At 54.7% G+C, this 26,471-nt stretch overlaps 1 protein-coding gene across 9 annotated transcripts in view; it reads left to right on the top strand.

Annotated features, from left to right (window-relative positions):
• SEPTIN5 (septin 5) overlaps positions 1–26,471 on the top strand; it is a 47,580-nt gene that overhangs the window by 19,320 nt on the left and 1,789 nt on the right. For 3 of the 9 annotated variants that reach the window (XM_084539002.1, XM_084539001.1, XM_084539000.1), the window contains exons 2-11: positions 11,957–12,053; positions 12,428–12,514; positions 13,076–13,199; positions 13,368–13,502; positions 14,165–14,282; positions 14,610–14,711; positions 15,604–15,700; positions 16,933–17,068; positions 18,815–18,917; positions 19,520–25,885. In XM_084539002.1, coding sequence (XP_084395128.1) covers positions 12,044–12,053; positions 12,428–12,514; positions 13,076–13,199; positions 13,368–13,502; positions 14,165–14,282; positions 14,610–14,711; positions 15,604–15,700; positions 16,933–17,068; positions 18,815–18,917; positions 19,520–19,576 — 969 coding nt within the window. In that variant the 5' untranslated portion in view covers positions 11,957–12,043 and the 3' untranslated portion in view covers positions 19,577–25,885. Of the gene's footprint in view, positions 1–5,860; positions 5,966–7,088; positions 7,540–8,999; positions 9,243–11,630; positions 11,637–11,956; positions 12,054–12,427; positions 12,515–13,075; positions 13,200–13,367; positions 13,503–14,164; positions 14,283–14,609; positions 14,712–15,603; positions 15,701–16,932; positions 17,069–18,814; positions 18,918–19,519; positions 25,886–26,471 lie in introns of those variants that run through there. The other 6 variants (XM_084538996.1, XM_084538995.1, XM_084538998.1 and 3 more) reach the window with 5 other exon arrangements.

Here is a 26,471-nt window from a genome sequence, read left to right as displayed (position 1 = left end):
TGGAAGAAACTTTCCTTAAATTCTCTCTGACAGACAGCACGGTTTGATTTAGATTTTCCGTGACTTGACATTTTCTCCCATCTCCACGTTTAACAATGTGTGAATCTCCAGGCACGCTGCAGGGCAGAGGAGCGGTGATGTGTGCCACAGAGGTGCATCCAAGCTTAGTGCCTGCTGGAGCAAGGTGACGGGGAAGAAGGGGACAGCAGGTGTGGGACAGCATCTCCTTGTTCCCCTTGTGGTTATTCTGATGGCATCATCCTGAGCTGCAGCCTGGTGGGGTGCAGGGACCTGCAGGGGGCACGGGGTGGCCGTGCAGCTGTGGGTGGCAGCCAGGGAAGGGAACAACCCTGTTCCCAGCCTTTGTCCTTTGGCTGGAGCCGAGGAAGCCTCGGGCTGTCAATGTGACTGTCTTTAAAGCGTGGACCTAGCACAGGCACTGCTGCTTTGCAGCCCCGACCTTCTCTTCTCTCGTGCAGCCGACTGCCTGCCTCTGTGCGCTCTGGTGCCGGGGATCTGCGGGGAGCTGTAAATCCCAGCAGGGCAGCTCTGCTCTCTGTTGTCCTCTGTGGGGCAGAGGTGTTGTGTCTGTGCCTCTCTGCGGGTCCTGGGGATGCTTTAGCAAACATCAGGGCTTCAGGCAGCAGCACTGCCTCCCGGAGAGCTGCGTGGTGGCAGGGCAGGGCAGGGCAGGCATCCTGTGTGCTCCGTCAGAATCTCTGTGGGTGCTCGGAGAGCTGCGAGCGAGCTGTGCTGCTTTACCCAGTGGTTTCCCCAGCTTTCAGGGTTCCTCCATCTCTTCAGCTTTTTGTTTCCTGCTGTCGTGTGCTGTGATCCTCTCCCGAGCACATCTCACAGCTCTGCTGACAAGCAGGTGTGCCTCCCGTGCCTGCCCTGAAGGAGTGTTTTGCACCACTGCTCAGAAACCGAGGAGCGCTGCAACCCTGGCCTGGCTTGTTGCTTATTCCTGCTGATTAGCTGATTGCTTCCCATTGCCAACACCATCACACGGGTTGTAATCAGTCATTTTCCGTGCCACTCGGGGAGAAGGAGCAGGGTGCAGGTGTGGGAGGGAAAGCCGCGTTTGCCAGGCTGAAAAGGACAAATGCTTCTGCAATGAAATGCTCCAACTGTTGCGCAGTTCGCTCTGTTGTTTATATTGAACCAGAAGAAACATCCAGGGGAGGAAGGGAGCAGAATTTCCCTCTGACTAATGCTGCTGGATCATGCGGGGCTGTGGGGAAATTGCCAGGCAGAGAAACCGTCAGGAGGAAAAGGAAATGGAAAGGGAATCTAATTATCCATCTGCAAAGACAAACCTTAGTCCTGACACAGGGCCCAGCCCGGGGCAGGCTGATGTGGGCTGGGAAATGGGGAGTCCTGGGGGGACAGCAGGGGGAGGGGGGGAGGCTGGAGCCAGGGGGGCTGGGGGGAGACCCCCGGGAGCCCCCCTGGGAAGGAGGAGGTGCTCTCCCCCCTTGCCATGGCACACTGCAGTCTGTCTGCCCTTGAAGGCTGCAGGCTGCGGTGCTTTTTGGGGGTGGTTGCTCCCACAGGCTGGGGCTGGCCTTCCTCTTGCTGTGTGCCTTCCACGACTGAAGGTTATTTCCAAGCACTGCCTTTTCTCCCTTTACTAATGTAATGGAATTAAAAATGATCTGGTGAGCTAAGAGTGGGCTCATCCTCCTCTCTTGTGGGCATCAGCTACTCCTAAAGTTATGTTAATTGTAGCTGGGAGACCCAGACAGGGGTTGGGCACTGGCCCAAAGATAGTTGGCTTGTGTTCTCCCAGTGCTGTTTTGGGAGCCTGCAGGAAAGGCAGCATGTTCAAGGCCTCCTTGAAGAGCTGGGAGTATCCCCGAGATGGGTGTACCGGGGATGAACCAGGAGCATCCCCGCCTGGGTAATGCTTTTTCCAGCAATGTTTGTTCCCTGCCTGATCCCTGCTCGGCGTGCCGTGCTGCCCCAGCCGGGACTGCCTTCCCTGCTGATGCCCTCGGGCTGGCCCTGTTGGGCCAGGCAGGAGCGTCTCATGATGCTCAGAGGCCCTGACACCCTCTCTGGTTCAGGATTCAGCCTCTTTGGCAGGCAGGCCTGATCCTGCATCCCCTAATCACGTGAGCAGATGTCTCTATTTCTGCGGGACTTCTCTGAGTAAGGATGCAGGACTGGGAGCACTGCCTGCAAGTTGAAAGTGGACCTCCTGTAGGGTCCTCTCCCTACCCTTTTGCTGTGCAAGCACATAAATGCGCATCGACAGCTTCCAAAGCTGCTGATGCTCTTGGCATTGGGGCGGACAACTTGAGAGCTGCAGAAGCAGTGCCTTGCCATTTCTGAGCATAAGTCACCTTTGTTTCCCACCCTGTCTCTCCAGAGAGCTGCCAGCCCAGCCAACGTCTGTGCCCTGGGACGATGTGTACCTTGTTTTCTCCCAGGCATGCTTGTTCCTGGCTCTCCAGGGCTGGCAGGGCTCCGTGCTGCCTCTCTGCCTTTGCCAGCTGTGGCTTCGAGGTGGGAGGGAGGGGATCCATTGAAGCCCGATTCGTGGCTGGAGCAGGGGAGAGCTGAGGGGCTGCTGCAGCCCTTCCTGCACCGCCTGCTTTCTCCTCCGGTCTGAGCAGCCCAGTTTTGGAAATCCCCAGCTTTTGCTACAGTTTGGAGTGTGCCCCCAGCTGGAGGTGCTGCTGCCTGCGACCCTACCTGGGGCAGGGGCAACGAGGGCTGCGGGTCTGCTCCACGGCCTGATTTCAGCCCTGGTCAGGGGCAGCCGCAGTGGGAGCTCCCTGCTCCTGCCGGCTGCGACACCCAGGGCAGGCAGACCCCAGCAGAGCTGCCTTCTGCTGGCCGGCTTCTCCCTCGCGTGGATCGTGTCGGTACCGCAGCAGGGAGACTGCCTGCAAGGGGCTTTTCCTCTGCTCCTCAGAGGCTGGTAACGGAGCGTTTCGTGGAAAAGTTCCAGCCAGGGACCGTGCCTGTCCAAGCTCTTACGTTTCACAGATCACCCTAAATGAAGAGCAGAGGAGCTGGGTGTGACAAGAGCTGTCAGCTCGCTCCAGAGGGAGTCACAAGTTGAAAGAAGTGGGAGGGAATTTATGGGCCCTGGTCCTTTTTCAGAGCTGGAAGCGGAGGCACCTGGTGAGTCACACAGGGCTGCCTGGGGAGCCTGAGGTGCTTCAGGTGGGAGCAGGGAGCACAAATACCATTAAAATGCAATTTAATAGATTTCGGGAGGGATTATGTGGAAAAACAGCAGTGATCCTTCAGCAGAAATTAAAACTTGACCTGTGGAGGAGGTAAAAGAAAGCACAGGAGATTTGGTTGCTGTGTTGATTGTGCTCGCGGCCCGGTATGTGCAGGGGAATAATCCCGTGTTTGGGGATTTCGGCAGAGCTCTGCTCAGCTGGCTGCTTGCTTTTTTCCAGAGCATCAAAGAATGAAGCCTGACTGAAGTGTCAGGGCTCTGATGCTGCCAGTGACCACTTAGAGCCTCGCTTACAAGCTCAAGGTTTAGTTAATCCTCAGAGTTGAGATCAGCCAGGTGTTTTCCCTTGGCTCAGGTCAGCAGGAGCCTCGGGGTGGTTGTGCTGCGCTGCTGCTGTTGGAGCAGCAGAGTCTAAGCCTCGTGACACCCGAGGGATCTACCTGTCCGCAGCCAGCACCGATTTGCCATGCAGTGAGAGAGGAGAAGGCAGGAACCGAGCTGGGAGCTCGCAGTGGGGGCTGGGGGCTGGTTGCTGTCCCTGGAGCCCAGCCAGGACGGTGTAAATTTAGCCAAGGGCAGAATTTCCTCTCCCTGCCTCCATCTCTGATCTATTCTCTCCTCGCCCATCCTCACGCTCACAGCGCTGGGCTCCGCGTGGCCGAGCTCTGCCCGTCCCTGCCAGGCCCCGAGCGCTGCCGGGGCTGCAGCAGCTCCATGCTCCCTGGATGGGGGTGTGGTGGGGGGGTGCAGCGTGAGGCCTTTACCCCCTCCGAGGCTGATGCCCTGCTCTCAGGGAGGTTTTCTCTTCTCTGGCCAGCTGCCTAGGGGTAAATTTTGCCTTCTGTGGGTGTATGCCTAAAGCCATGAATTAGTGTGTTTTCTCTCCTCTTCTCAGAGACCGGCTTCAGCCCTGCAGGCTAGAAATCTCCTTTAACAAAGGCAGAAGTAGGACATGGCTCCCTCACCGCTGGTGCTGAGCCACAGCTCTTCCCTCACAATTCAGCTCCTGGGCTGCAGCCGCCCCGAGCCAAAGGAGAAACCCCGCAGAAAGCAGGGCACGTGCCTTGGCTCTTGCCTGGCCCCCTTGCTGGCAGGCACGTGCTCAACGCAGCAGCAACTCGGAGAGGTCAGGCTGTGCCTGATGGCACCGCTTGGTGACTTTTTATCTTTTCTGGTGTCAAGGCATGACAAAGGAGGGCTGGTCTGTGAGGTGGGGCCGGCTTGGGGCACCCCACAGCTGTGTTTCCCTTTCTGCTGGTGGCAGAAGACACTTTGGTTTTGGGCTATATTTTGAAAGGGTGAAGGTGTGTGTTTCTCTGCTGAGCTCCACTGCACGCAGTGTGTGAGATGTCCCGTGTGCTGTGTTTCTCTCTCAAGGCTGTTGTACATCAGGTTTCTTGCTGGAGGAGCAGGTCGGAGCTTATACTGGGCACTTCCAGGACCTGCGTGGAAAGGGAGGGGGGAAATGAGAAAGGGCAGAGGCAAAATAAGGTTTGGCCTGGCCATCTTTGGAGGCTTGCACATGGACCAACCTGAGCCTCTGGGTGTGCCCTGCAGCATGTCTGTGTGGCACAAGCCTGTCCTTGGCTCATGGCTTCTGCTTTGGTGCCTCTGGGTGGAAGAGGAGCCAAGATGAGCATCTCTAGGAGGGGCAGAGGAGGCCGAGTCTGAGACCCATCAAACCTTCAGCGCTTTGGAAGCCGTAGCGCTGGCCACACAGTGCTCTCTGTAGCCAAGACCTTCCCTTCTGGGTTTCTTTTCCCGATCTGCTCTCTGCATTCCCAGGCGTGGCCTCCTGGCTGGAATTCCTCCCTGGCTGCCAGTCCCGAGAGCCGTGTGTGATGTGAGAGCTCAGGGCGCTCAGGAGACAGAAGCTCCTTGTTCCCGGCTGCGCCGTCAGCACGGTTCCTGGGGCCATGAACAACACTGTGGTTTTGTCGCAACCAAACCATTGTTGGCTTCGTGGTGATCCCAGCTCAGAAGAATGCTCCCACTGGGTGCAGCGGGCTGGGGAGGACGCAGCGTGCCTCCCTGTGCCCAGGCACATGCTTGTGGTTGGTGGCCGTGTGGCCTGCGGCCTGCAGACAAGGGTTGTTCAGGCCATGAGAATCTGTGGAGGTTGGAGAGGGTTTGCTTGCAGCTATTGTGGTTTATGGGGTGGAAGGACTGGTGGAACCTCGCTGTTATTGCAGCTAAGTCTGGATGTGTTTCTTGTGCACTCCCAAGCCATTGCTCTCGCTGCCTGGTGCAGACAGTGCCATACCTTCAGCGCTCCTCGGTCGTGCACAAGCTGCAGACCGTGGTGGTGGAGGCCTCCAGTCAGGAAAGCAGGAATCAGACATTGGGAATCTTGGAGGGGAAAAAAGTGTCGTGAGCATGGCCTGACCTACTGCTGAGCTGGGAGGACATTGTAAGTGTTATCTACCCCCTGAAAATGGAGCTGCCTTATGGGGGCAAGGAAAAATGCCTTGTTCTGGGAAGTGGCAACTCTTGGCACACCTGGATCTCAGTGCAGACCTGCTTGGCCACTACACTCAGAAATGGCTGGGAACAAACCCCAGTGAGCAGAACTTACGGATGCTACTGGTAGGGCAAGGTCATTTGGAAAAGGGCTTTGTGCATGTGCATGTGATATGACAGCTGCCACAGGGAGGGAGTTTTCCTTCTCTGGGAATGTTTCCCAGTTCTCCCTCTCATGTTTCTCAGCCTCCAGAACCTCATGCCTGCAACTCCTCACCTTCCCTCAGCTTGCAGGATGGCAGTGTAAGTAAAGCATCATTCTTTTTCTGTGTCCCATCTCCCCCCGGTGCAGTCTGTGCAGAAGCCCGGCTTCTAAGACCTTTCTACTCCTGCAGCTGCTCCCAGGCTCCGGGCCACTGGAGATCTCCTGGCGTCTCTGTACCTTGCGGCACAATCTCCTACCAGCTGGGGTGTGCAGCTGGGGGTTGCAGCCTGAGGCTGAGCAGGGCAGCCCCGCTGATCCCATAATATACAAAGTTGCTGCTGGAAATCTGCAGCTCCCAGAAAGGCAGCGGGAGCTGGGGCTGGGAGAGAGGCAGGAGCGTAGCGGGGAGCCAGCACCCTGCCCTGTTCGCGGGCAGAAAGCTGCCCAGAACCCTTGTGTTGAGCTGCAGGTTCCTCCTGCACCACCGGCGTTGCCATCTCGTGTGGCTCTATTATAAGTGCCATGACATTAACCCCCAGTTCCTGGGATCGTGTGATTACATGAGATTATAAGGGTTTGTTTCAAATAAATTTGTGCTCAGTTTCTATGGCTGCACAGAAAAGCTGAAGCGTAGGTCTCATGTGGGTTCAAATCCTAAACTTGAAGCTTAAGTGATTTTTCTGTGAGTGCTAAGCTGTTACTGGGCTGGATCCTTGTGCTTAACAAATGCACGGATACTTCTTTTTTTTTGAAATTTCTCCAAAGCTGGAGCAGTTGCTATCGGGTGCAGCCCAGCCCAGCTGCCTGCTAGGCGTGGATTCAGGTGAAGCGCCAATAGCTCCGGAATAGCGAGGGACCGGCGCTGCGTGGAGGGGGCCCCACGTCCACCAGCACTGGGGCCGGGAGGTTATGTTTGGAGTCAGCTTTTGGGGAGTGCTCTGGACCCCTCAGCGTTCCCCACACACAGCCAGAAGCAGCACATTTTTGCCCAGAGCAGTTCCCTTGCTGCGAACCTTTGTCTTTGTATCAGGACATCCAAGAAACCCTCCAGCTGTCCCGAGGAGTCAGCCTCGGAGCTGGGGCAGCAGCCGGTACGTGCAAACCCTCTCCGCAGGATGCTGGCAGAGCGAGAGACATCGGCTCTGGCCTGCAGCCGTGGTGGCTTTTGTCCTGTCCTGGCTGGCAGGCTCCTCCCGCGGCACAGGCGGAGGCAGGAAATCCCGGGCAGCTGCCGTGGGAGCCCGCTTGCCTCTTCTCTCCTCTCCTCTCCTCTGCTCGCCTCTGCTCCTCGCCTCGCGGGCCGCCGAGGCGAGCCGAGCCAGCCCTGCGTGTGTGTGCATGCGTGGGCGGGGGGGCTGCCGCATGGATTTAGCGAAGGCTGGGAGGGAACACATGGGTTGGGTGTTTTTTTTCTTGGCCTGCGGTGGCTGTCCGTCCTGCCGGCCGCGGTTATGGATTCGATCATTATCCAGGAGCGGTTAGTGGAGAGGCTGCTTTCCCCCCGGACGCAGGCACAGCGAAGCCACCCGGCCAGGCTGAAGGTACGGGGATGTATTTATAGCGCCCTGCGAGCCGGGGAGCAGCGGGGACAGGCAGGGGGAGGATGGTGCCCGAGCAGATGTGTGCGGCACAAGATGAGACCTCCGAGGAGCAGAGCAGCAGAAGGAAGCTGGTAACGGGGACACGGCCGGGGACAGAGACCCAGCGGGCAGCTCGGGGAGGGGAGCAGCCCCGCGGGCGCAGGAGCAGGCTGGCCAGCTGGGAGATGCGTGCCTGATTTCTGGGCGGTTATCTCACGCGGTGATTCCTGCCCTGAATGGCGTGTGTGCGCTTGGGGGGCTCGGGGCACGAGCCAGGGCTGTGTGTGTGCCCCAGAGCAGCCTGGTTTGCGTTGTGTTAAAGCTGTGCTTTGCTCGCCGGTTTTCTTCCTGCTGCACCCAGCGCTGGTGGGCGGGCGGCTTTGCTAATGCTCCGTACTCAGCCCCGGGCCTGAGGAGGCAGATGTACATGGGGGAGCCCCTGGGGGTTGTTTGTGTCATGAATTTATGCAGCTTTCTGAGAATGAGAGGATGCAAAGGTCTGCCCCTCCTCTGGGAATGGGCCCTGCTGCTCCGTGCAGATGCGGATGTGGCGGCCGGGAGAGGGCCGGGCAGCTTCTGCTGTAATGGGCACAGGGCCCCGAGGCAGGGAACTGCAGCCCCCCAAAGTGCTGCGGTTGGCGTCACGGTGGCTTCATGCTCTGTAGGATTTGGAGGAAGGGTCTGAACAGAATATTTGGGGCCTTGGTGAGGACAGGTTCATTGGGACCCCGGCACAAGCCTCACCATTTCTGGGGTTTGCTCCAGAGACAGGGTAGGGGCCATTCTTCAGATTTTCTGTAATCCTATGGTGTTTAATTTTAGCACTTCTGAATGCACTCCGCAAGCCTCATTTATCCCCAGAATAAGTGGCAAAGTCATGTGAGATCTGGATTGCTTTGAGCAGCTCATGCACAGGGGAGGTGAGGAAAGGATCAGGAGCGATGGCATCCTCGCTGCCTGCCTGCCCTTCTCCGTGGCAGTACGGACAGCCCCCAGGTACCTCTGTCGTGGGGATCTGTAGCCCAGACAGGGACAGGACCTGAACCCAGGGCTGCTTTGTTCCTTGGCTTGACCTCACTGTGTGCCAGGGAGCCTCAGCACCTCGGCGGGGTGGTGGAGGATGCGAGGACACGGCATGTCACCGTGATGTCCAGCGAACCACAGTGCGTGTGCTGAGGGAGGAGGGCACAGACGTGTTTTGCTTGGCTTGGGAAGCTTTGGTTTGTAACAGGGCCCCAGAGGTCAGCCACGTTTTCGGTGGCCTCAGCTGTGGTGCTCAGGGCACGTTCCCAGGCGCAGGACGCCAGCGGGAACAAAGGCAGCACGAGGAGGGGTGCTGGGGAGAGGGGCTCCGCGGAGCAGAGCGCTGCTGGCACTGCTGGCGGGGCTGCGTCCTGACAGCTGGGGCTGGTGAGGGAAGCAGAGCCCCGTGCCCAGCTGTCCTGGCCCCTGTCAGCCTGAGGGGAGCTGCTCTCGGGGGTCAGCAGCACATGAAGGGCACTATGATGCCTCAGGAGGCCCCTCAGGCAAAGTCCCTCATCTAATTAATGGATTTCGGCTTCTCACAATGCAGGAAGCCACCTGCCTTCTTCCCCCAGCCCTCCCATCCCCCTTTGCCCCCCTGGGGCTCTGCATCCTGAGCACAGTTGCTGTGCCAGCAGCCGTGCTGCGCGCTAACGAGGGCGGTGAGGGGCGCAGAGCCTCCAGGAAGGCAGGCACCGGGCTCGGGAGGGCACCTGGGCTCCTCGCACACCACGCTGATGTTGGCACGCAGGTGAAGGTGGCTGTAACCCAGGTGAGTGTGCCTGTCACGAGTGCCCGACACGGCCAGGGTGGGAGCACACACTGGGTGCCTCACAGCCAGGGAAGAACCACGGGACAGGCTGGCTGTGGTGCAGGGGCTGTTCCTGAGAGCTGGGCTGTTAAAGGATGTGACCACCCCACTGGTGGCCCCACATCTCTGGCCTCTCCCTTCACGGACACGCTGGCTGCCACCGGGTCTCCACAGTGTCTGTGGCTGCTTGGAGGGAGGCACGGCCAGGGACGGGGCCCTTTCCCTCGCATCCCTGCTGCCTCCCGCTGCAGGAGGGAAGCCCTTCCCTTGACCTTGTGCTCAGCCCTGCTCTGCCTTACTGCAAGGGAAATGACCGCATGAGCCATGGGAAAAGGGCAGCATCCTGCACCAGCTGGGATTTGCTCGCTTCTTGCAAACTGTCCTGACTCCACCGAGCTATGGGGAGGTAACCGGAGCTACAACAAATCCCCATTTTCTTGGTTGGGCTGAACAGAAACAAGAGATCAGGTTCAGCCAGTTGCACTTGGCTGAAGTAAGCAGGGTTGCACCAGAGCTCAGCTCCCCAGTATCTCCACTGTCAGCCTTTAGTCACCTAGCTTAAAAAGCAAGGAAGCAGAAACACGCCCCAGTCTCAGCCATGGTTTTACTGTGTGTGCCTACTGCTGTTTGGCACATAAAGTCACTGCAGCGGGCAGGTAATCGCTGCCTTTCCAAAGTCTGGTAAAGGTTGGTGAGATCTCTTTCCTGCTCCTGAAGCACAGCTTGGCTGCACGAGAGGTGCAAGGGGCAGGATGCTGTGTATCTGTGCCGCTCGCTGCTCTGTGTGCTGCGAGGCACGGGCTGTTATTCATGCACCTGGGTTGTGCTTGTGTTTCACCAGGAACCAGAGCAGCCAGAAAGGATGGAAGGGGGACGTTTTATCTTGTTTTCTTGATCTTGCTGTTAACACGTTTCTCACCCTGCCTTGCACACCTCGTGTCTTCCCTTTGCAGAGCCTTTTGGGTGGCCGTGCAGAGTCTCCAGGCAGATGTTGCTTTCCTGCAAGTGGCTGCCACCACTTTTCATCCTGGGGCCTCACTGCTCGCTGCACTGCTGCTGTGAGATGCGAATGTGGGCACTCTCTAATTCTCTAATTTGTCAGGGCTAAAGAGTCCAATTCTGAGACCCAAACCAACAGTGAATTTCTAGAAGGCAGTGACAGTGTCCGTCCTGCCTGAGTGCAACACGGGAAGAGCTGAGAGCCAGCACTGCCCTAAGCTCGACACGCAGGGCAGTGACCTATGTGAGTGTGTGCCCAGGAATGGAGCCAGTGAACCTTGGGAACCTGGGGAACCTTCCCCACCGTGCCTGGAGAACCAGTGCCAGAGAGCCGTGGGGAGGGTGGCTGGATGGTGTCTGACCGGGTGGGAGCCAGGGCTGGTTCTGAGGAACTCCTGGCTCCGGAGATTTGCCTGTGGTGTGAATCCCAGGGTGTGTTTATCCTAAGTGATGTTGTCTGGGATGTCGTTAGCTTAGGCATTTGGGTCTAGCTTGGAAATTATGTGAGTAGGGAGGTGTTTGCCAGGGTCTGTGCCCACCCTTCAGCTTCGACGGGCCCTGGGGAGGGGAACACGCTGCTGTGGGGGGAGCAGGCTGCGAAACCCTGGGGTTGCTCAGGTGGAGCTGGCTGGAGCCATGCAGCCCGCAGCTACCTGCGGCCACCCGAGCTGCGGGCAGAGGACTGTGTGCTGAGCCCAGCGGGGAAAGTAGCTGGAGCAGGGCTGTGAACCCCACGTATGAGCTGTGTTCACCTTTGGGGTGCACCCCAGGACATGACACAGGCTGTGTGTTTGCTGGTGGCCACAGGATGTGTGCTGTGTGCGGGAGGTGCTGCTGGACGTGCTGCTCCTTGAGTGCGCTCGGTGAGCTTGTACGGAGCCCACAGCGGGTGGCTGCGGCTTTTCTGTGGTGAGAGAGTGCTGGGTGACAGGAAGCGGGGTCTGGGCGGTGGTAGGGCAGTAAGGAATCCTCCAGTAACACCGCGTGTAACACGGGCACCCATCGCACCTCTCCTAGGCAAAGATCCTGCGCATCTTCCCCCATCCTGCACATCTTCCCCCATGCCGTGCTCCTTGAACTTCTGTCTCTTCAGAAATAACACCAGAGATTATGCAGGATTTCCTCTTACTCAGCCAGGAGTGGCTGTGACACAGCAAGAAATAATCCCCTCCCAGGTCACGCAGAAGCCAACCACTGTGCCTTCATCGGGCCGTGGCTCAGGACACCTCCAGCCCCTCTTGCTAATTACACCGAGCCCTCTGCTGCGTGCCGCACGCCTCTGCTGGGAGAGGTGCCCGAGTGGCTCTGAAAGACCTGGGGAGCGGTGACTGTGCAGGAGCAGCAAAGGGTTATGAGGTGTTTGTCAGCCCAGCCCTGTGCTGTGTGGGGGGGAGGCAGGCTGTGCCTGGTCCCTGTGCGGCTGAGAGCAGCCGAGCCGGGCAGTGGTTGCACGGAGGTGGCTCTCGGTGCCAGCAGGCACCTGCAGGGAGGGCAGGAGTCCCTGAGCCTAGTCCCTGAGTCCCACGCTGCTGCTGGGGCAGGGACCCAGCCTTCCTCCACCCCTTGGCTCTGCCTCGGGGCTTTTTGAGTCCTTTGAACCCAGCTCCGTGTTGCTTTGTAATGCTCAGGCAGGAGTGGTGGCACACCCTGACCTCCTGCCCGCCTCTGCCCCGCAGGACCATGAGAAGCAGTACGTGGGCTTTGCCACTCTGCCCAACCAGGTCCACAGGAAATCCGTGAAGAAAGGTTTCGACTTCACCCTGATGGTTGCAGGTGAGGCTGCGGTGCATGGAGGAGGCTGGGCCGCACGGTGGGTGTGGAGGGGCCCACCCTGACCACTCGTAGCCCTCTCAAGTGAGCACTGGGCTTCATCGGAGCGGCTGGGTGGGCGGTGAAGGCAGGGCCAGCCAGGACCTGAGGGAGAGGAAGGGAAGGGAATATGGTTTTGTACAAGGATTGAGATTTCTTGCAGCAAAAGGCCTCCCACTGCTGGAGAAACGTAATGCCCATAAACAGCTCCAGACAGCTCATATCTCACACTTCCTCTGGCTCAGGATTCAAAGCCTTGTTCAGTGTTTCATTTGTAAGTCAATTAGTGGGTCATGTTGTTTGCTTTTCCCTCCTCCCCTTTGCACTCTGTCAATTAGGAGAGTCGGGTCTGGGCAAATCCACGCTGGTGAACAGCCTGTTCCTGACGGACCTCTACAAAGACAGAAAGCTCCTCAATGCGGAGGGTAAGTTGGGGCAAAGGGGGTCAAGTGGGATCTTGCATCCCCAGGTCTGTAGCATCCTAAGGACCAGTCCTTTGGCGCCTTGCTTCAGCAGCAGCTACAGCTTGGCTGGATCCCAGCCCTGGCTTTTGTTGCTCTGCTCTCCTTTGCTGGCTGCAGGGGCACTAGGATCCAAGCAAGAAGGGTCTGGCTGTAGGGTTCTTCTGCCCTATGAAGGGGAGGTGAGGCTGCAGAGCAGCACTAACCCTTTGGGTTGAGAAGTTGAGATTTGTCTTTTGTTCTTGGGTGCCGCTGTGTGGTAGGGATTCCTTTTCCCAGTGACTGGACATGTTCAGAACAGCTGGGCTACAAGCAGTTGGAAAGTTTGTGTGCCCTCTCAGAGGCCTGTCTGCCTGCTGCTGGTCTCCCTCACCACCCCTCCCCTGAGGCTCCTTAGAGGATGATCAAGGTCTTTTGAAATCCATGTTAGTCCCTGTGCTGAGTGATAAGGGGGGAGCATCTCATTGTGGGTGTGAGTTGGGATCCCCACCATTACCTGGCCTTAACTCGTGTATTCCTGTTCAGAGAGAATCAACCAGACAGTGGAGATTGTCAAGCATACGGTGGACATAGAGGAGAAGGGCGTCAAGCTGAAGCTGACCATAGTGGACACACCAGGCTTTGGAGATGCTGTTAACAACACTGAGTGGTGAGCAGGCCAGCGCTGCCTTCCTCCTCATCCTCGGCCACATCTGTTTTCTGTGGCAGCTTCACAGGAAAGGGTTTGGCAGTGGGGATGGGATGCTGCTGCCTCGTAGTCCCTGGAGACAGTGTCCTGTTACACGTGATTTGGTTTTGATTGAGTTCTCCTTCCCAGCTGGAAGCCCATCACCGACTACATTGACCAGCAGTTTGAACAGTATTTTCGTGATGAGAGCGGCCTGAACAGGAAGAACATCCAGGACAACCGAGTGCACTGCTGCCTCTACTTCATCTCGCCCTTTGGGCACGGGTGAGGCACCCCGCTCTGGGGATGGGGAATGACTCAGGCTGGGGGGGAAGACCCTTGCGCCCCAGGATTGCCTCACAGCGTGTTGTACAGTGTCCAGGCTGCTGACACAGGTGCAGAGCCATCAGCTGCTCCCCTTGCTGAGCACTACACAGCCTCCCTCCTCACTGACACGACAGCCTGTGGTCAGGCAGAGCTGATCAAAACCAGGCCACAGGCCTGAGAGAGAGATCAGGGGAAGCAGTGCCACACAGACTTGTATCTTCCTATCTACCTAAGCCTGACTGATAGGTAGGAAAGGGAGTTTTAAGCTGCCTTCAGTCCCTGCCAGACCTTGCTGGCTTGTGTCCCAGCCTAGCCTGGAGCAGCCGTGCTGGCACCCTGCAGCACAGGGCAGCCAGGAGGAGGTCTGTGGCCATGGCCTGGGCAATATTTGTTCTGTAAGGTGAATGCTCAGCCTGTGTCTGCATGACATGTCTCAGCATCTGAGATGGCTTTCCTGCAGATGCAGCCCTAGCTGAGGGCTGCCCCAGACTCTTGTGACAGTGCTGTCCTTTTCCCTTCTTCCTGGGGCTGATGGGTGAAGCGGGAGAGGCTGGAGGGGGAGCTGCCCGCTGTGTCCTGGCTCACCTTGCTAACCACGTCTCTCCTCATTCCTGCTGCAGACTGAGGCCTGTGGATGTCGAGTTCATGAAGGCTCTGCACGAGAAGGTCAACATTGTGCCGCTCATTGCCAAAGCTGACTGCCTGATCCCCTCTGAGATCCGGAAGCTAAAAGAGAGGGTGAGATGCTGTTTCCCTACAGGGGCATACCTGATGTGGTGGCAGGGATATGCTGAGAAAGGAGAAAAGCAGTATGCCTGCAAAAATAAACTTGTGTGTGTATGTATTTATAGTGTCTGCGTGTGTGTATGTATATATACACACACACATATATAGTACCTGCAGATCTAATTGCAGCAGTGCTACGTGATACCTATGAGAAGGGAAGTGGTGTCTGCAGAGAAGCCAACTCTACAGGATTCATGGCAGTACAAACAGGGAAGAGACTCAGCATTTCTGTGTCGTTCAGTGCTGCATTTTTTTTGTTCTTGTCTTGCATGGACGCAGATCCGGGAAGAGATTGAGAAATTTGGCATTAAAGTATACCAGTTTCCTGAGTGTGACTCTGACGAAGACGAGGAGTTCAAGCAGCAAGATAGAGAGCTGAAGGTAAGGAGTCAGTTCAGCAAGGGACTGCAGAGTCTGTCCCTTGGGTACACTGGTTGCTCCGGAAGGAGCCGGAGCTGCCCTGTGCGTGCCACAGTCCCGTGCTGTGCTGCCGATACGCAGGAGGCAGCCTGTATTGGCTCATGTGGTATGTGGACTGGAGAAGAGGGCTGATGTCCTTGCTGGTGCCATGAAGTGCAGCATGAAGACACGGGACTTCTGGTGTCCTGCCAGACAGTGCCAGTCTTTCCTCGGTCTACCCCAGCCTGTGTGGTTAAGATGGAGGCTGGGCTGTATGACACTTGTGAGCACCCATTTCTGAGTGAACACTTTGTGGGTGAGGAGGCCTCATCCCCACTCTGATACCTCAGTTGTGTGGGAAACACAGCAGGGTCACACAGGCCTGGCTGGAGGCCCCAGCAGCCCAGGCCTGACCCTTTCCTAAGCTGAGCCGGCCATGCGTGTGCATGCAGTATGGCTTTGTTTCTCCTGCCAGATGAAGGCAATGGGCTCTGAGCAGAGAGGAGCACAGCCTGTACTTCCTTGCCTGGATGAGCTCTTGACCTCCATTGTCCCACTTGTTTGGTGTCCCAGCTTCTCTGCTCTGACTTCCTTGTAGTGTTTCCCCTCAAAAAAGAGATGCAGGCACCTGCAAAGACACAGCCTCCCTCAGGAGAGCTGAGAATGTCAGGCTGGGAATCAAGCTGCCTTCAGATCCCAGTGCCTGAGGCTTTTCTCTATAATTGTGTTGTGCTGTCTCATGCTGTGGGATGTGTGGATATCCCTGTGCCTTTCCTATCAGTGCCTTCATCCTCCCGTTCTGCTCTGCCTCAGCTCAGCCCTCAGAGGAGGGATGTGTGGGCAGCCCCAGGCTCAGCGATGCCTCTCGTTCCAGGAGAGTGCTCCCTTTGCTGTCATCGGCAGTAACACAGTGGTGGAGGCAAAAGGCCAGCGAGTCCGTGGACGGCTGTACCCGTGGGGCATTGTGGAAGGTAAGCACAGTGCCTGCAAGCTGGCACTGAGCACGGGGCAGGGACAGAGGTGGGCACGTACAACAGGGACTGCAGTGGGGAGTTCACCCCTGCGCAGCCTTGAGCAGCTGTTGACCAACTGCACGACCTTTGGCACGTGGCAGGGGACAAAGTAGGGTACAGAGAGGTGCCGGGAGCTGCCTGCTCTGCTGCTGCATGCAGAGCAATCACCCTGCCTCTGAAGCCAGGGTGCATTGTGCAACACACGTCCAGGGAGGAGCCTGAATGTGGTGCCACTGCTGTGGGGATGGAGCCGAGGCTGTGAAGGTTCCTTCAAGCCGCAGCGAGACCTAGAGGAGAGGGCAGGAGGGCTGCCACACAGTGTGTTTGTCTCTTTGTAGAAGTTCTCCCCTTCTAAATGAGAAATTTCATAGGTAGAAAAAGCCTGCAATGTTTTTTCCTGCTGTTGCTGACTCCCCGTGCTGGCACGTTGCTTTAGATCTTGGAGCTTTCAATCCCCAAATCCTCTGCACTTGTGGGTTGGTGTCAGCTGCTTGGGCTGCCCAGCTGCTGGCTCTTCTCTCTTGCTGTCTCCTGAGTGGGCTGTACCTGTCAGAGTGCTGGTAGTTGGCAGTGAGATCAGCTTTGTGAGACCCTGGGCTTCACACAGCCAGCTTCCCCCAGCCCTGCGGAGAGAGAAATGGAGATTACCACAGCAAGTACCCAGCTACCAAACATGCTTCCCCCCAGACTCCCACAGGGCTGCCTGGGGCCTGGCTCCCCATGGTAACAGCAGCTTTTTCAGCTCTCTAGCCCATTGCTTGCTAATGGCTCTGCTCCTCGGGCTGATTCAAGATCCCTTGTGGAAACCATCCTGCCTACAGCGGCCTTTCAATCAGTGTTGAGTTCTGAGGAGGTGGCCGTTTTGTCTCCAGCAGTTGCTGTTTTCACTGGGGTTATAATAATGACATCCACTGTACCTGGGAGCAGCATCCTCTCAGGGCTCTGCTATATGTGCTTAATTAATCCTCTTACCCAGAAAAAGTCCTGGGAACGCAGTGACCTCGGCAGCCTGGCCTCAGGGTCGAGGAGTGCAGAGCTCCATCAAGGCCTGTGCTGGGGCCAAGGGGGGGAGTGGGGATGGATGGGGAAGGGGCCCTTGGGGGAATTTTATTTTTGGTGCAGAGGAGGGACTCCCTGGATGTGGCCGATGAGGTGTGACATCCAGGTGCTCTCCCGGTTTTGCTTTGCAGTGGAAAATCAGGCGCACTGCGACTTTGTGAAGCTGCGGAACATGCTGATCCGGACACACATGCACGACCTGAAGGATGTCACTTGCGATGTCCATTATGAGAACTACCGAGCCCAGTGCATCCAGCAAATGACCAGGTGGGTCCCTCACTTTGCCTGCGGGTTGGAGGGGTATCTCTCTGCCTCTGTGGAGAAGGGACCACTTTTTCAGAACGGCTTCTGTGGGGAATGGCACTGGGAGGTAATACAGCACATCCGAGCTCGTCTCCCACAGCCTTAGCTCACGGTGAGGATGCTTCTCAGAACCCATGTTCCTGTCCAAGGACTCCCCACACAGATCTTGGGAAATAGGCCTGGCCATAAGTGCTCTTTAGAAGAGCTGTTCCTAGCACTGGGTGAAATACATCCAGCCTAAAGAACCACAAGATAAACCATTTCTCTGGTGGATTACTGCTGTGTGCATTGCCAAAGAAGGCATTCTGCAATCTGCAGTTCTGTCCAAAAGACAGCCTGACCCTTGGGATGCTGCTGTTTCTCAGACAACAGAACCCAAGCAGTTAGCAAGAGTCTCATCACATCTCCAAAGATTTCTCTGCATTATCTTGCTGTTGCATTTGATTCTCTGTAGTTTTAATCACAGAGATCAGAAAACAGAGAGCACTCACGGGCTTTTCATTTGAAAGTCATATCTTTTCCTTCTCCCTTCCATGACTGAAATATTGGTGACACATTTTAGGTTTAAATAGATTTTGGCTCTTCTGTTGTAAACCATCCCCTTCACTTCCTGCCTGAGCTGGCTGGGTGACCGCGTGCTGCCACGTTGCAGAGCAGAAATAGCTGCACTGCACCGAGGAACAGCCCAGCGTGTGTGCAAATGTGCAGGTTGGCACGTTCTGCTCACACACGCTGTATCCCAGTACTTTTGCATAGCAGATGAGCCTGTCTTTTTCAACAGTGATAATAGGGAGTCCCAAAATAACCATGTGAAACACTAGAGATCTGTCAGAAGTGTCACAGTTGCTATTTAGACAGGCTGTGTATCTATTAAAAGAACAGAGTGGTGAAAAAGCAATTGCTCGGCTTAAAACTCTGGTGCTGTTGCTCACGCCATGGCTGGTTCTTTCTCAGAAAAACCAGCGTGGCCGTTTCTAGCAGTGGGATACGGGTTCTTCTCTGAAGAAACTTTTGGGAGGAGATACCAAGCTCCAGAGCTGGAATTGACTCAATAATGAGGAACTGGTGACTCCAAGTGGTGAGAGCCAGAAAGTGGCAACTTGAGTTCCCAGTTTTTCTATGGAGAGCTCCTCCAACTTTTGGAAGTCACCTCCTTCCTCTGTCCCCTGCCAGCACTTGTGCACACCCCCAGCCCTCATCACAATGCTGCTGTGCCATGCCTGTTGTGCACCATGCCTCCCCTTGAGTACAGGGACCAGGCTTTGTTATCAGACTTGCAGCAGTTAAACTGCTCCTCTGGTTTTATTTTCCTTAAAAACAAACAAATAAAAAACCACCACAACATCGTGAGCATGTAGTGGCTTAGAGATGCTGATAGATAGATAAAAATTGGCTGTAAATGTCCTTGCTAAATTTTCCAGTGCTGTTACATAAAGTGCTCAGAATTGCCAGCTCTTTCTGGCTGTTTTTTTTTGTTTTTTTTTTTCCTTGGTGTAATCCTGGTTTGGGTTTTCTCAGGTAGTTTCTCCGAGTGCATCCTACACCTACATGCCAGATTGCCCCCATAGCCCTTCTGTGTGGCTGGGTGCACGTTCCCACGTTGCTGGCAGGTCTGCCATCGTGAGTGACAGCCATCGTGTGGTGACACCAAAGCCATCTAGCCCGAAGCATAACTGACTGCATTTCTTCCCTCTCTCTCTGTCTCTCTAGCAAGCTGACTCAGGACAACAGGATAGAAAGCCCCATTCCTATCCTGCCTCTCCCAACACCAGACACTGAGACAGAGAAGCTGATCAAAATGAAGGACGAGGAGGTGAGACCCTCAAAGCTGGCCAGCTTTAATATTGGAGCTGAAATCCAAGGTGTTTCCCCAGGATTGCCCCACAGAGGCTGTTCTGGGGCTTCCCACTCCCGCTTCCCCCTGGGCTTCTCCTGGTGCGTAGGGCAGGATGTGGATGTTGTGCCCACCTTTCCCCGGCAGGGAAACATGGCTCTGTTCCACTCCAGACACTGATGCTTCTGTGCTCAGGCAGGAGTTAGTCTTCTCTGAAAAATCCCTTTTGCCACCCCCAAGGGTCTGCCCCGTCACCCCAAGCCCGTCACGCTGTCAGTCAGCACCACTCGGGGCTCTCTTTGTCCAGGCCCTCTGCCTTGGCCAGCCACTGGGGCTGGCAGCGCCTGGCTGTCAGAGGCGTGATGCAGAGCCTGGGACTTGGCCCTGTGGCTTTGTGCGGTGCAGCGGGGATTTACTGGGCTCCCTGCCCAGCTGTCCTGCTGGGCTTGATAGACTTGTCACCTGCTGGCTGTGGCTGGGGATGGGGGGAGCCAGAAACTCATCTCATGGTGCCAGCCCCCAGTGCAGATCCCCAGCCCCAGCAGATCCGTCTTTGATCACCTCTCTTCTGTCTCCTGCAGCTGCGGCGGATGCAAGAAATGCTGCAGAAGATGCAGCAGCAGATGCAGGATCAGTGAGATGCGGGTACCTGGAGGGCAAAGGGAACCCCTCAGCGACCAACTGAAGCCTGGCAAGAGCTGTGGACGTTTAAAAAGAGGTTTCCTGTTGTATAAAGACTTGTGGGCAAGAGCTGCACCCGCAACTTCTAATTTATTAGCAGCAGCGCTGGCTTTGCGGTCAGCTGGGTTGTGGAGAAGGCTGTTCACTTAACTGTTTACTGATGTGTATTTCTTTTTTTTATTATTCTTTCTTTTCTTTTTTTCTCATTTTGTTTTTTCAAAAGGAACTAGCCTGGGAAGTCTCTAAGGCATCCTAAAAAGGGGGGAAAAAAGGAAAAGAAACAGTTCTCCCTTTCCCATGTACTAATCTCTTGTTTGGGAATGCTCTGGTATTTAAAGTCCTGGTTTCTCTGGTGTACGAACTTGAAGAATATCTGTGTCGATGCACGTAGATGTTTACTCCCACCTGAGGTGCTGTGCCCCCTTCCCCACTCCCCTTGTCCAGGGCCAGCACAAGCGTTGTAAAGGCAGACCTTCCATCCTGGGAGTTCAACCTGCTCCGCCAGGGGCCAGCTGTGGACCAGAGAGCGGGGACTGGGGGGTTCTCTGTGCACTGACCTGCCCGGGGGCCCGCTGCTTGTCTGGTTTCCTGCCCAGGTTATTTGGTTTGTCTTTGGTTGGTGGTTGGTTGGCCGGGTTTGTTTTTCCTACGAACTCCAGAACTTTGCACTGAGTGGCAGGGAGCTGAGTCTGTCAAGGGGCTGGTTAGACGAAAACAGCTTCCACTGCCCTCAGGTGTGTCTTTGTGGCAGAGAGGATGAGTTACTGAGGATTACCAGCAATGATGGGAGCGGACACCTCCCCAGCCTGCCAGCCGTGCTCTCCTCCCAAGGCAGGCTGGAGGGGCTGACAGAAGCACGACAGCGGGGCGCTGCGGTGGCTGGGAGAGGCTCTCTCGTGCTTTAGCTCTGGTCACTCTGAGCTTCTCCCGAGGAAAGGGGCAGTTTCTGAAGGCTCGTTCCAGAGGTCTGCAAGCTGCCCGGCCAGGCAGACCGCTGCAGGAAGCCCAGGGTGACGGGGGGCTTGGAGAGCTGCTGTGGGTCAGTGTGGCAGGTACAGGAGCGTCACTGCGCTGAGCACAGCCCAGCAGACTCGGCGCTTCCTCCCCTGCCCTTTCCCTGAGCCTCGGCCCTTCTTCCCCTCCCCAGTCCCCCTCTCTTCCTGTCTCAGTGCTGGGAAAGCTGGTGGATCTGCTGGGCAGAGATAAGAGCGCTTTTTTCGTAGCAGCTTCTGTCCTGTTTCTGCTTCCTGCAGTATTTTTAACTTCCAGTCCAGCCAGAGGAGAGCCCTGGAGCGTGATGTGCCTGACAGGGCAGGACTCACCAGCAACGCTGCCATGTGCAGAGCATCAGGGGCTGCTGGAGTGAGAGACATTTGGCTCTTCCCTCCAGCTCCACGGAGTGCTGCCATGGGCTGGACCCTTCTGCTCCTTTGGCTGCCAGCCCAGTTGCCCTGTCTCCCTTCCCCATTTGTATCAGCTGCTCCATCTCAGGCTTTTCCCAGCAGACCTCCCTGGGCAGGAGGCAGCATCGGCCAGGAATAGCCAAGCCCTAAACTGTTGTTAGGTGCTGCATTTATCTGACTCCCCCTGTGGGGCTTTAGAGCCCTGATCAGGGCTTGTCCAGGAGGTGCAGAGGCTGGCTGGGTCAGGTCATTCTCTGTACAGAACCTCTGTTTGACTAAAACACGGGCTGTAGGGGCAGGGGAGGCACCCCGACACTGTGCAAAGACAAAGCCCACCGACAGAAACATGCAAGCTGGGCAAGAGCAGTGCCCAAGGCAAACCTCTCCGAAGTGCCCTTCTGCTGCCTCGGAGGGGTGAGAGGTGGGGCGGGGGCACTGGGGATGAGCTCAGCAGGGCAGGGGTGAAGGCAGCTGTTCTGTCCCAACAATGTTTTTTTTCTTTCCTTCTCCCCTGTATCAGGCTCATAAGCGACATTGGGCAGTGCCAGCCTAGGAGAAGGAAAGGGCTCAGCCTGTCTTCAGTAACATGCCAGGGCCAGGTGCTTAAGGAGGAATTACAGCCCTGCTTTCTGCAATGCGTTTGCCTGAGCGATGGAGTAGCCTGAGGTAGGAGCTTCCTCCAGGTTTCCTAGAGCTGGTTTGCTGGAAGCAGGAGAACTGCTGAGGTCTCAGCTTCATCCATGGTAGTGTAACTGGAAACACCTTGCAGTACCTGTCCCCTCTCATTTCTTACATGAGTTTTGTCTGTTAGGAGGATGTTCTGTTGCAAATGAGCACTTTTCAGCTAAAGATGTTCCTCTTTCAGACAGATTCATTCCCAGAAAAAAAAAAAAAAAAGCAGACCTTTACCCTGTAGCATGGACGTAAGAGGGCAGACAGCTTTTATCCTGTGCTGCGTGCTGGTGAGAGCACGGGGTACTGTGGTCACAGGCAGGCAGGATTGCTGAGCGTGTATCTGCCTTGTCCCTCTGGGTGAGGAAGTCTCCATCAGCTCAGTGCACATGGCTTCTAGATCAAGTTGATAGCGTCAGCTCTGTTCTTTACAGAGCTGAAGTCTTCAGCCACCAGCTGCAGATGGCTTGAGCTGCACCTATTCAGAATGCACAGCAGTGAGGCACCAGAGACAGCTTTTACAGAGGGCAGGGGTGCTGCAGAAATCCACATCCCTGTGTCAGAGGTTCCCTGCCCAGGGCATCAGAGTTGGGGGCTGCCTGGCAAGCGATTAGGGACTGACTTTTTGGGGCACCAGGGATCCGGACTCTGGCCTGGAAGGTGACAACAGTTTATAAGAGGATGAACGTTTTGTGTTGTTGCATGAGCTGCACAGTGAGCCAAGAAGAGACTCCCAAATAAATGCAGCTCAGCCGTTGGGCTTTGGCAGTGAGAAGTGGGGATAGGCAGGTGATCTAACACCTCCCCTCACACAAACCCTCCGCAGTCTCAGGTGCGACCCCTGTGCTCCCAGGCCCATTCCCACGCCTCTGCCAAGCCGTGCCCTGCCGAGCTGGGTGCAGCAGGGGCTGCGTCCCGCCGCGCAGCGCTGTCTGTCCCGGGCTGCAGCTGGGGTTGTTGGTAGGTCTCAGACCTTGTGCCTGACTAGGGAGGGAGCCGTGGCATGAACTCCGTGTGTGCTGCTGCTGTGCTGGTCCTGCCTGTGTGGAGCTTCCTGCTGCCTCCCCGCATGCCTCCCCCCAGAGGAGGGGGTCCCACGTTTCGTGCTGTGCAATGGCGTTCCCTGCGCTTCCTCACAACCCCAGCTGTGCTCTAACACTGGCTTGCTCCTGCCATGTGACTTCCTCACCCCCCACTCCATTCCTAAGCTCTTCGTTTCCCATCTGTCTGTTGGGTTATTATAATATATATTTTTTGTAAATTTCTGTTGGAACATTTTGTCATTGTGAACAAAGAAAAATGAAACCTTTTAAAACATATCCATTTTATTAAATGATTATTATTGTTATTATTAATAATGTTTACTACCTGAATTGATCAGTGAAATAAATACATTCAAAAAAACAACCTTTGTTTGTTGTTTGTTTTTCAGTCCCCTTCAGCAGCATTGGTGATACGTTATGGACAGGAGAGGGCAAAATTGTCTGTCCTTTTATCCAGTTCCATCAGAGCAGGCTCCAGGCAGGCATGGGATTTCTGGACTGTGTTTATGTCAGAGGCTAGACGAGATGATCCTGAAGTTCTTCTGTCTTTAAGCTTCCCCTAGGAGCGGTGTCTAAATCAGCAGTGAGCAGCTGGGCAGGATCCAATCCCAGGAAATCCACTTTGTGAGTAGCCAAAGAATCACTGCTGTCTGCTGCGTGCACAGCCAGGCTGGGTCTGGCTCTAGATTAGCTCCATGCCACCCCTGGCCTGAACACCTGCCTGTGAATAAAGTAGCACCCAAACAAGCGAGACGTGGCTGTGGCTGGGCAAACTTACCCTGCTGTAGTCAGGCTGCTCCCAAGCGTAACGCAGGAAAAAATGGGTTAGTTTGTTAGCCCAGGATCCCTTTGCCCCTCTGCCTGCCTGCCACAGTGAAATGACTGGAATGATCTGCTCCAACCCACTAGAAGTGTAAAGCTTAATTGTTTTAGAGCATCACGAAGAGTGGTTAGGGACAAATTCTGCTTCTGCTTACACCCTAGATTCTCCTAACACCAGCACATTCAGTGTGTTCATTGTTTTTGCTCTGAACCAACAGAGCTCCCCCACATTATGCTGAGTACTGTACACACTGCAAGGCAAGGGAGAGTTGGGCCCAGTGGGGCAGCAGTGTCACAATGCAGTTCTGGTGGCCTTAGCCTTTAGCATAGCCAATGGCCTAGAGCCAGGCCCATTGCAGAAAATGTCTGTGAAGGTGTGATGACCACAAGAAGACAAAATTATGCCTATATTTCCTGAGAATATTTTTGACCCTTGGACTTATCTGTTCGAATATGTGTGTGATGCAAACTCTGAATGAAGGATGTGGTCAATTTTTCTCAGTAGATGCAAGCTTCACTTGTTGAAAGCTGCCAAGTCACTTGGCTATCAATAGAGCAGTCCGTTGGAACACTGCGTTCCCCGGTCTGTTGTCCTTCCTGTGGAGCCAACCAACTTTATTTTGGTGTAGACAGTGAAATGCTGAGTTGTATTTTACCTCTAACAATCAAGAAAGGCTGTAAGCACATGGGGGTCTTCTTCCTTGGCTTAACCACTGACAGCAATGAGATCTCTGGAAATCCATTTCTTTCAGCATACTTTCCACTGCTGATTAGGAGTAGATGTGTGTCACTGCTTCAAGAGAAACCTCAGGGACAGCACACTGCGAAGTGCTAGGGCTCACCACTCTGCCAAATAGAGTCTTCCTGATGAGCTGGGAAACCAAAGGGCACGGTGCGCATAGACTGTAGAACAAACTGGTAACATCATCTTCTGTGTTGAAGTACGTTTTGAGTTACTACTTTGCAGTTGAGAATTTGTGATGTTTCTGCTAGAATGGTGTTCTCCTTTGTCTCCTTGTCTGGCCTGCTTGGTTCTGTGCACCAGGTGTACAAACCCTGGCTCTATTCACGGTGAATCATCTTTAAAAGAAAAGGCCAGAAAAAATAGTGGAGAAAAGGGATGTCATGCAGAGGAAGTGACTCTGGACTAAATAAAAATGAGGTGCTTCCTCTTGCAGGTATTTTCTCTCCTTTAGTTCTCAAACTAGTGCTATTCAGGGATAAAAGACTACAAGTAAGGTGTGTTTCTTGAGCTTACAGCAAAGAGAAATAATTCAGGAAGTTTGTGAAACTTGCATAAAGTTGATATATTTACATGTAAAGCATACGGAAATTATCATAAGGCTTCACCCAGAGTTATTACATTCCAGCTGATGCTGAGCTCTATAAGGTCCCCAAATTCCATGGCTCTCTACAGAAATGCTGCTAGATTCAGCCTGATCCTCTCTTATTTCAATGCCCCAACTTCCTCCAGAGTGAAGGGAGGGGAAGGGTTCTCCCTGCTCACCAAACTGCACGGGAGCAAGGCTGAACAGCTGGTGTTTGGAGCAGCCAGGACTGGAATTTCTGCATAGATTTGTTGCTGCTCTACATGGCTGTGAGGCCAACTTGGCACATACAAGATGCTGATTGTGAGCCCTGAGGTGCTCAACATAAGAAATTAAATTGTCTTGTTCCAAAGGGCCAGAGGAAAAAGCAGAGCACTTGGACCCACAAGAGGATTCCTCAAGCAGTCTGTGACTGTGCTGGCTGTTAAGTGGGCACGTGCTAACAGCTATGCTTTATCTCTTTTGTATTTCCAAGAGCCAAAAGCTCAAACCTGAGAAAATAACATGGAGGAAGCTCTTCTCATCCACTTACAGTGGTGAAAGGCAAAGTCTTCACCCTGCAGGTATTTTGCCTGTACAAGAATAACAAGGAAACACTTGGGCAGTATATTTTGCTGTCATCATCCTCAGCATACTTGAATTCATTGCACTGCTGGTCTACTTGTTACCTAGAGCATGTGGGCACAGAATCAGAGTTATCGGTGCTGTCAGCATCTCTGCCAGCAAATGCATTCTTGCAAGCAGTGCCAGCTCCCATTTCTTGGCAGACTTGCTCAATGAAGACTTGGCTTCCGGTGACATGCAGCAAACTTGCAGGAAGGCCTCATGTGGGAGGTGTCCCTGGGATGAGCCTGACCCTTATCTTGTGAGCCAGCTGTAAGGGGATTATTCAGGGGTTCAGCTATGCAGCTGCAAACACTCCTGCACTGACTGGACTGCCTTAAGACCTTTGTCTTGTGTTGTAAAGCCAGCAAGAAAGCAAGGATTGATCTGCCTTAGTAAGTCAACAAAGCTACATTCTGCCCTTTCTCTCTCTCTCTCTCTTTCTTTCTTTCTTTCTTTCTTTCTTTCGACAGATTGCATGAAATAACAGTGCCTCATTGCAGGCACGTGTAGTATTCTCTTAAAGAAGTTACAGCAGGCTGTGTTCAGTGATGGCATGAGACTGCAATACAAAGACATGGGTCAATGAGCTGTCTCTCAGCATGGTCTCAGCTTCAGATTATGCATCTGCAGGAGCAATGTCTAGTGTGAAAAGCTCCACAGACCTCCTCCCAGTAGTCAGCACCCTCTCTATTGCCTGCAGACTGTTTTATCGTGTCTATGCAAAACTGGAAAGACTATTTTTTTACTTGTGGTAATAGTAACTTTATTTCTGAATCTCCTCTTGCAGTTGACAACAAAGTTTTGCTTACAGATGTAATTCAGTGCTATGATAAGGCATGAGCAGTTTCATATTCTATTTTTTTACTTCCTGACAAGAATTTTCTTGGTTTCCCTATAAATTGTTCTGTAGTAATGCTGAAAGTACCAGCAACTCTTGTATGCTTCTGAGGACTAGTGAAAATTAATTTGATGGCTGCA

Source organism: Aythya ferina (genome assembly GCF_964211825.1).
Source record: "Aythya ferina genome assembly, chromosome: 17".
Classification (NCBI taxonomy): Eukaryota; Metazoa; Chordata; class Aves; order Anseriformes; family Anatidae; genus Aythya; species Aythya ferina.
This window is presented reverse-complemented; position numbering and strand designations above follow the sequence as displayed.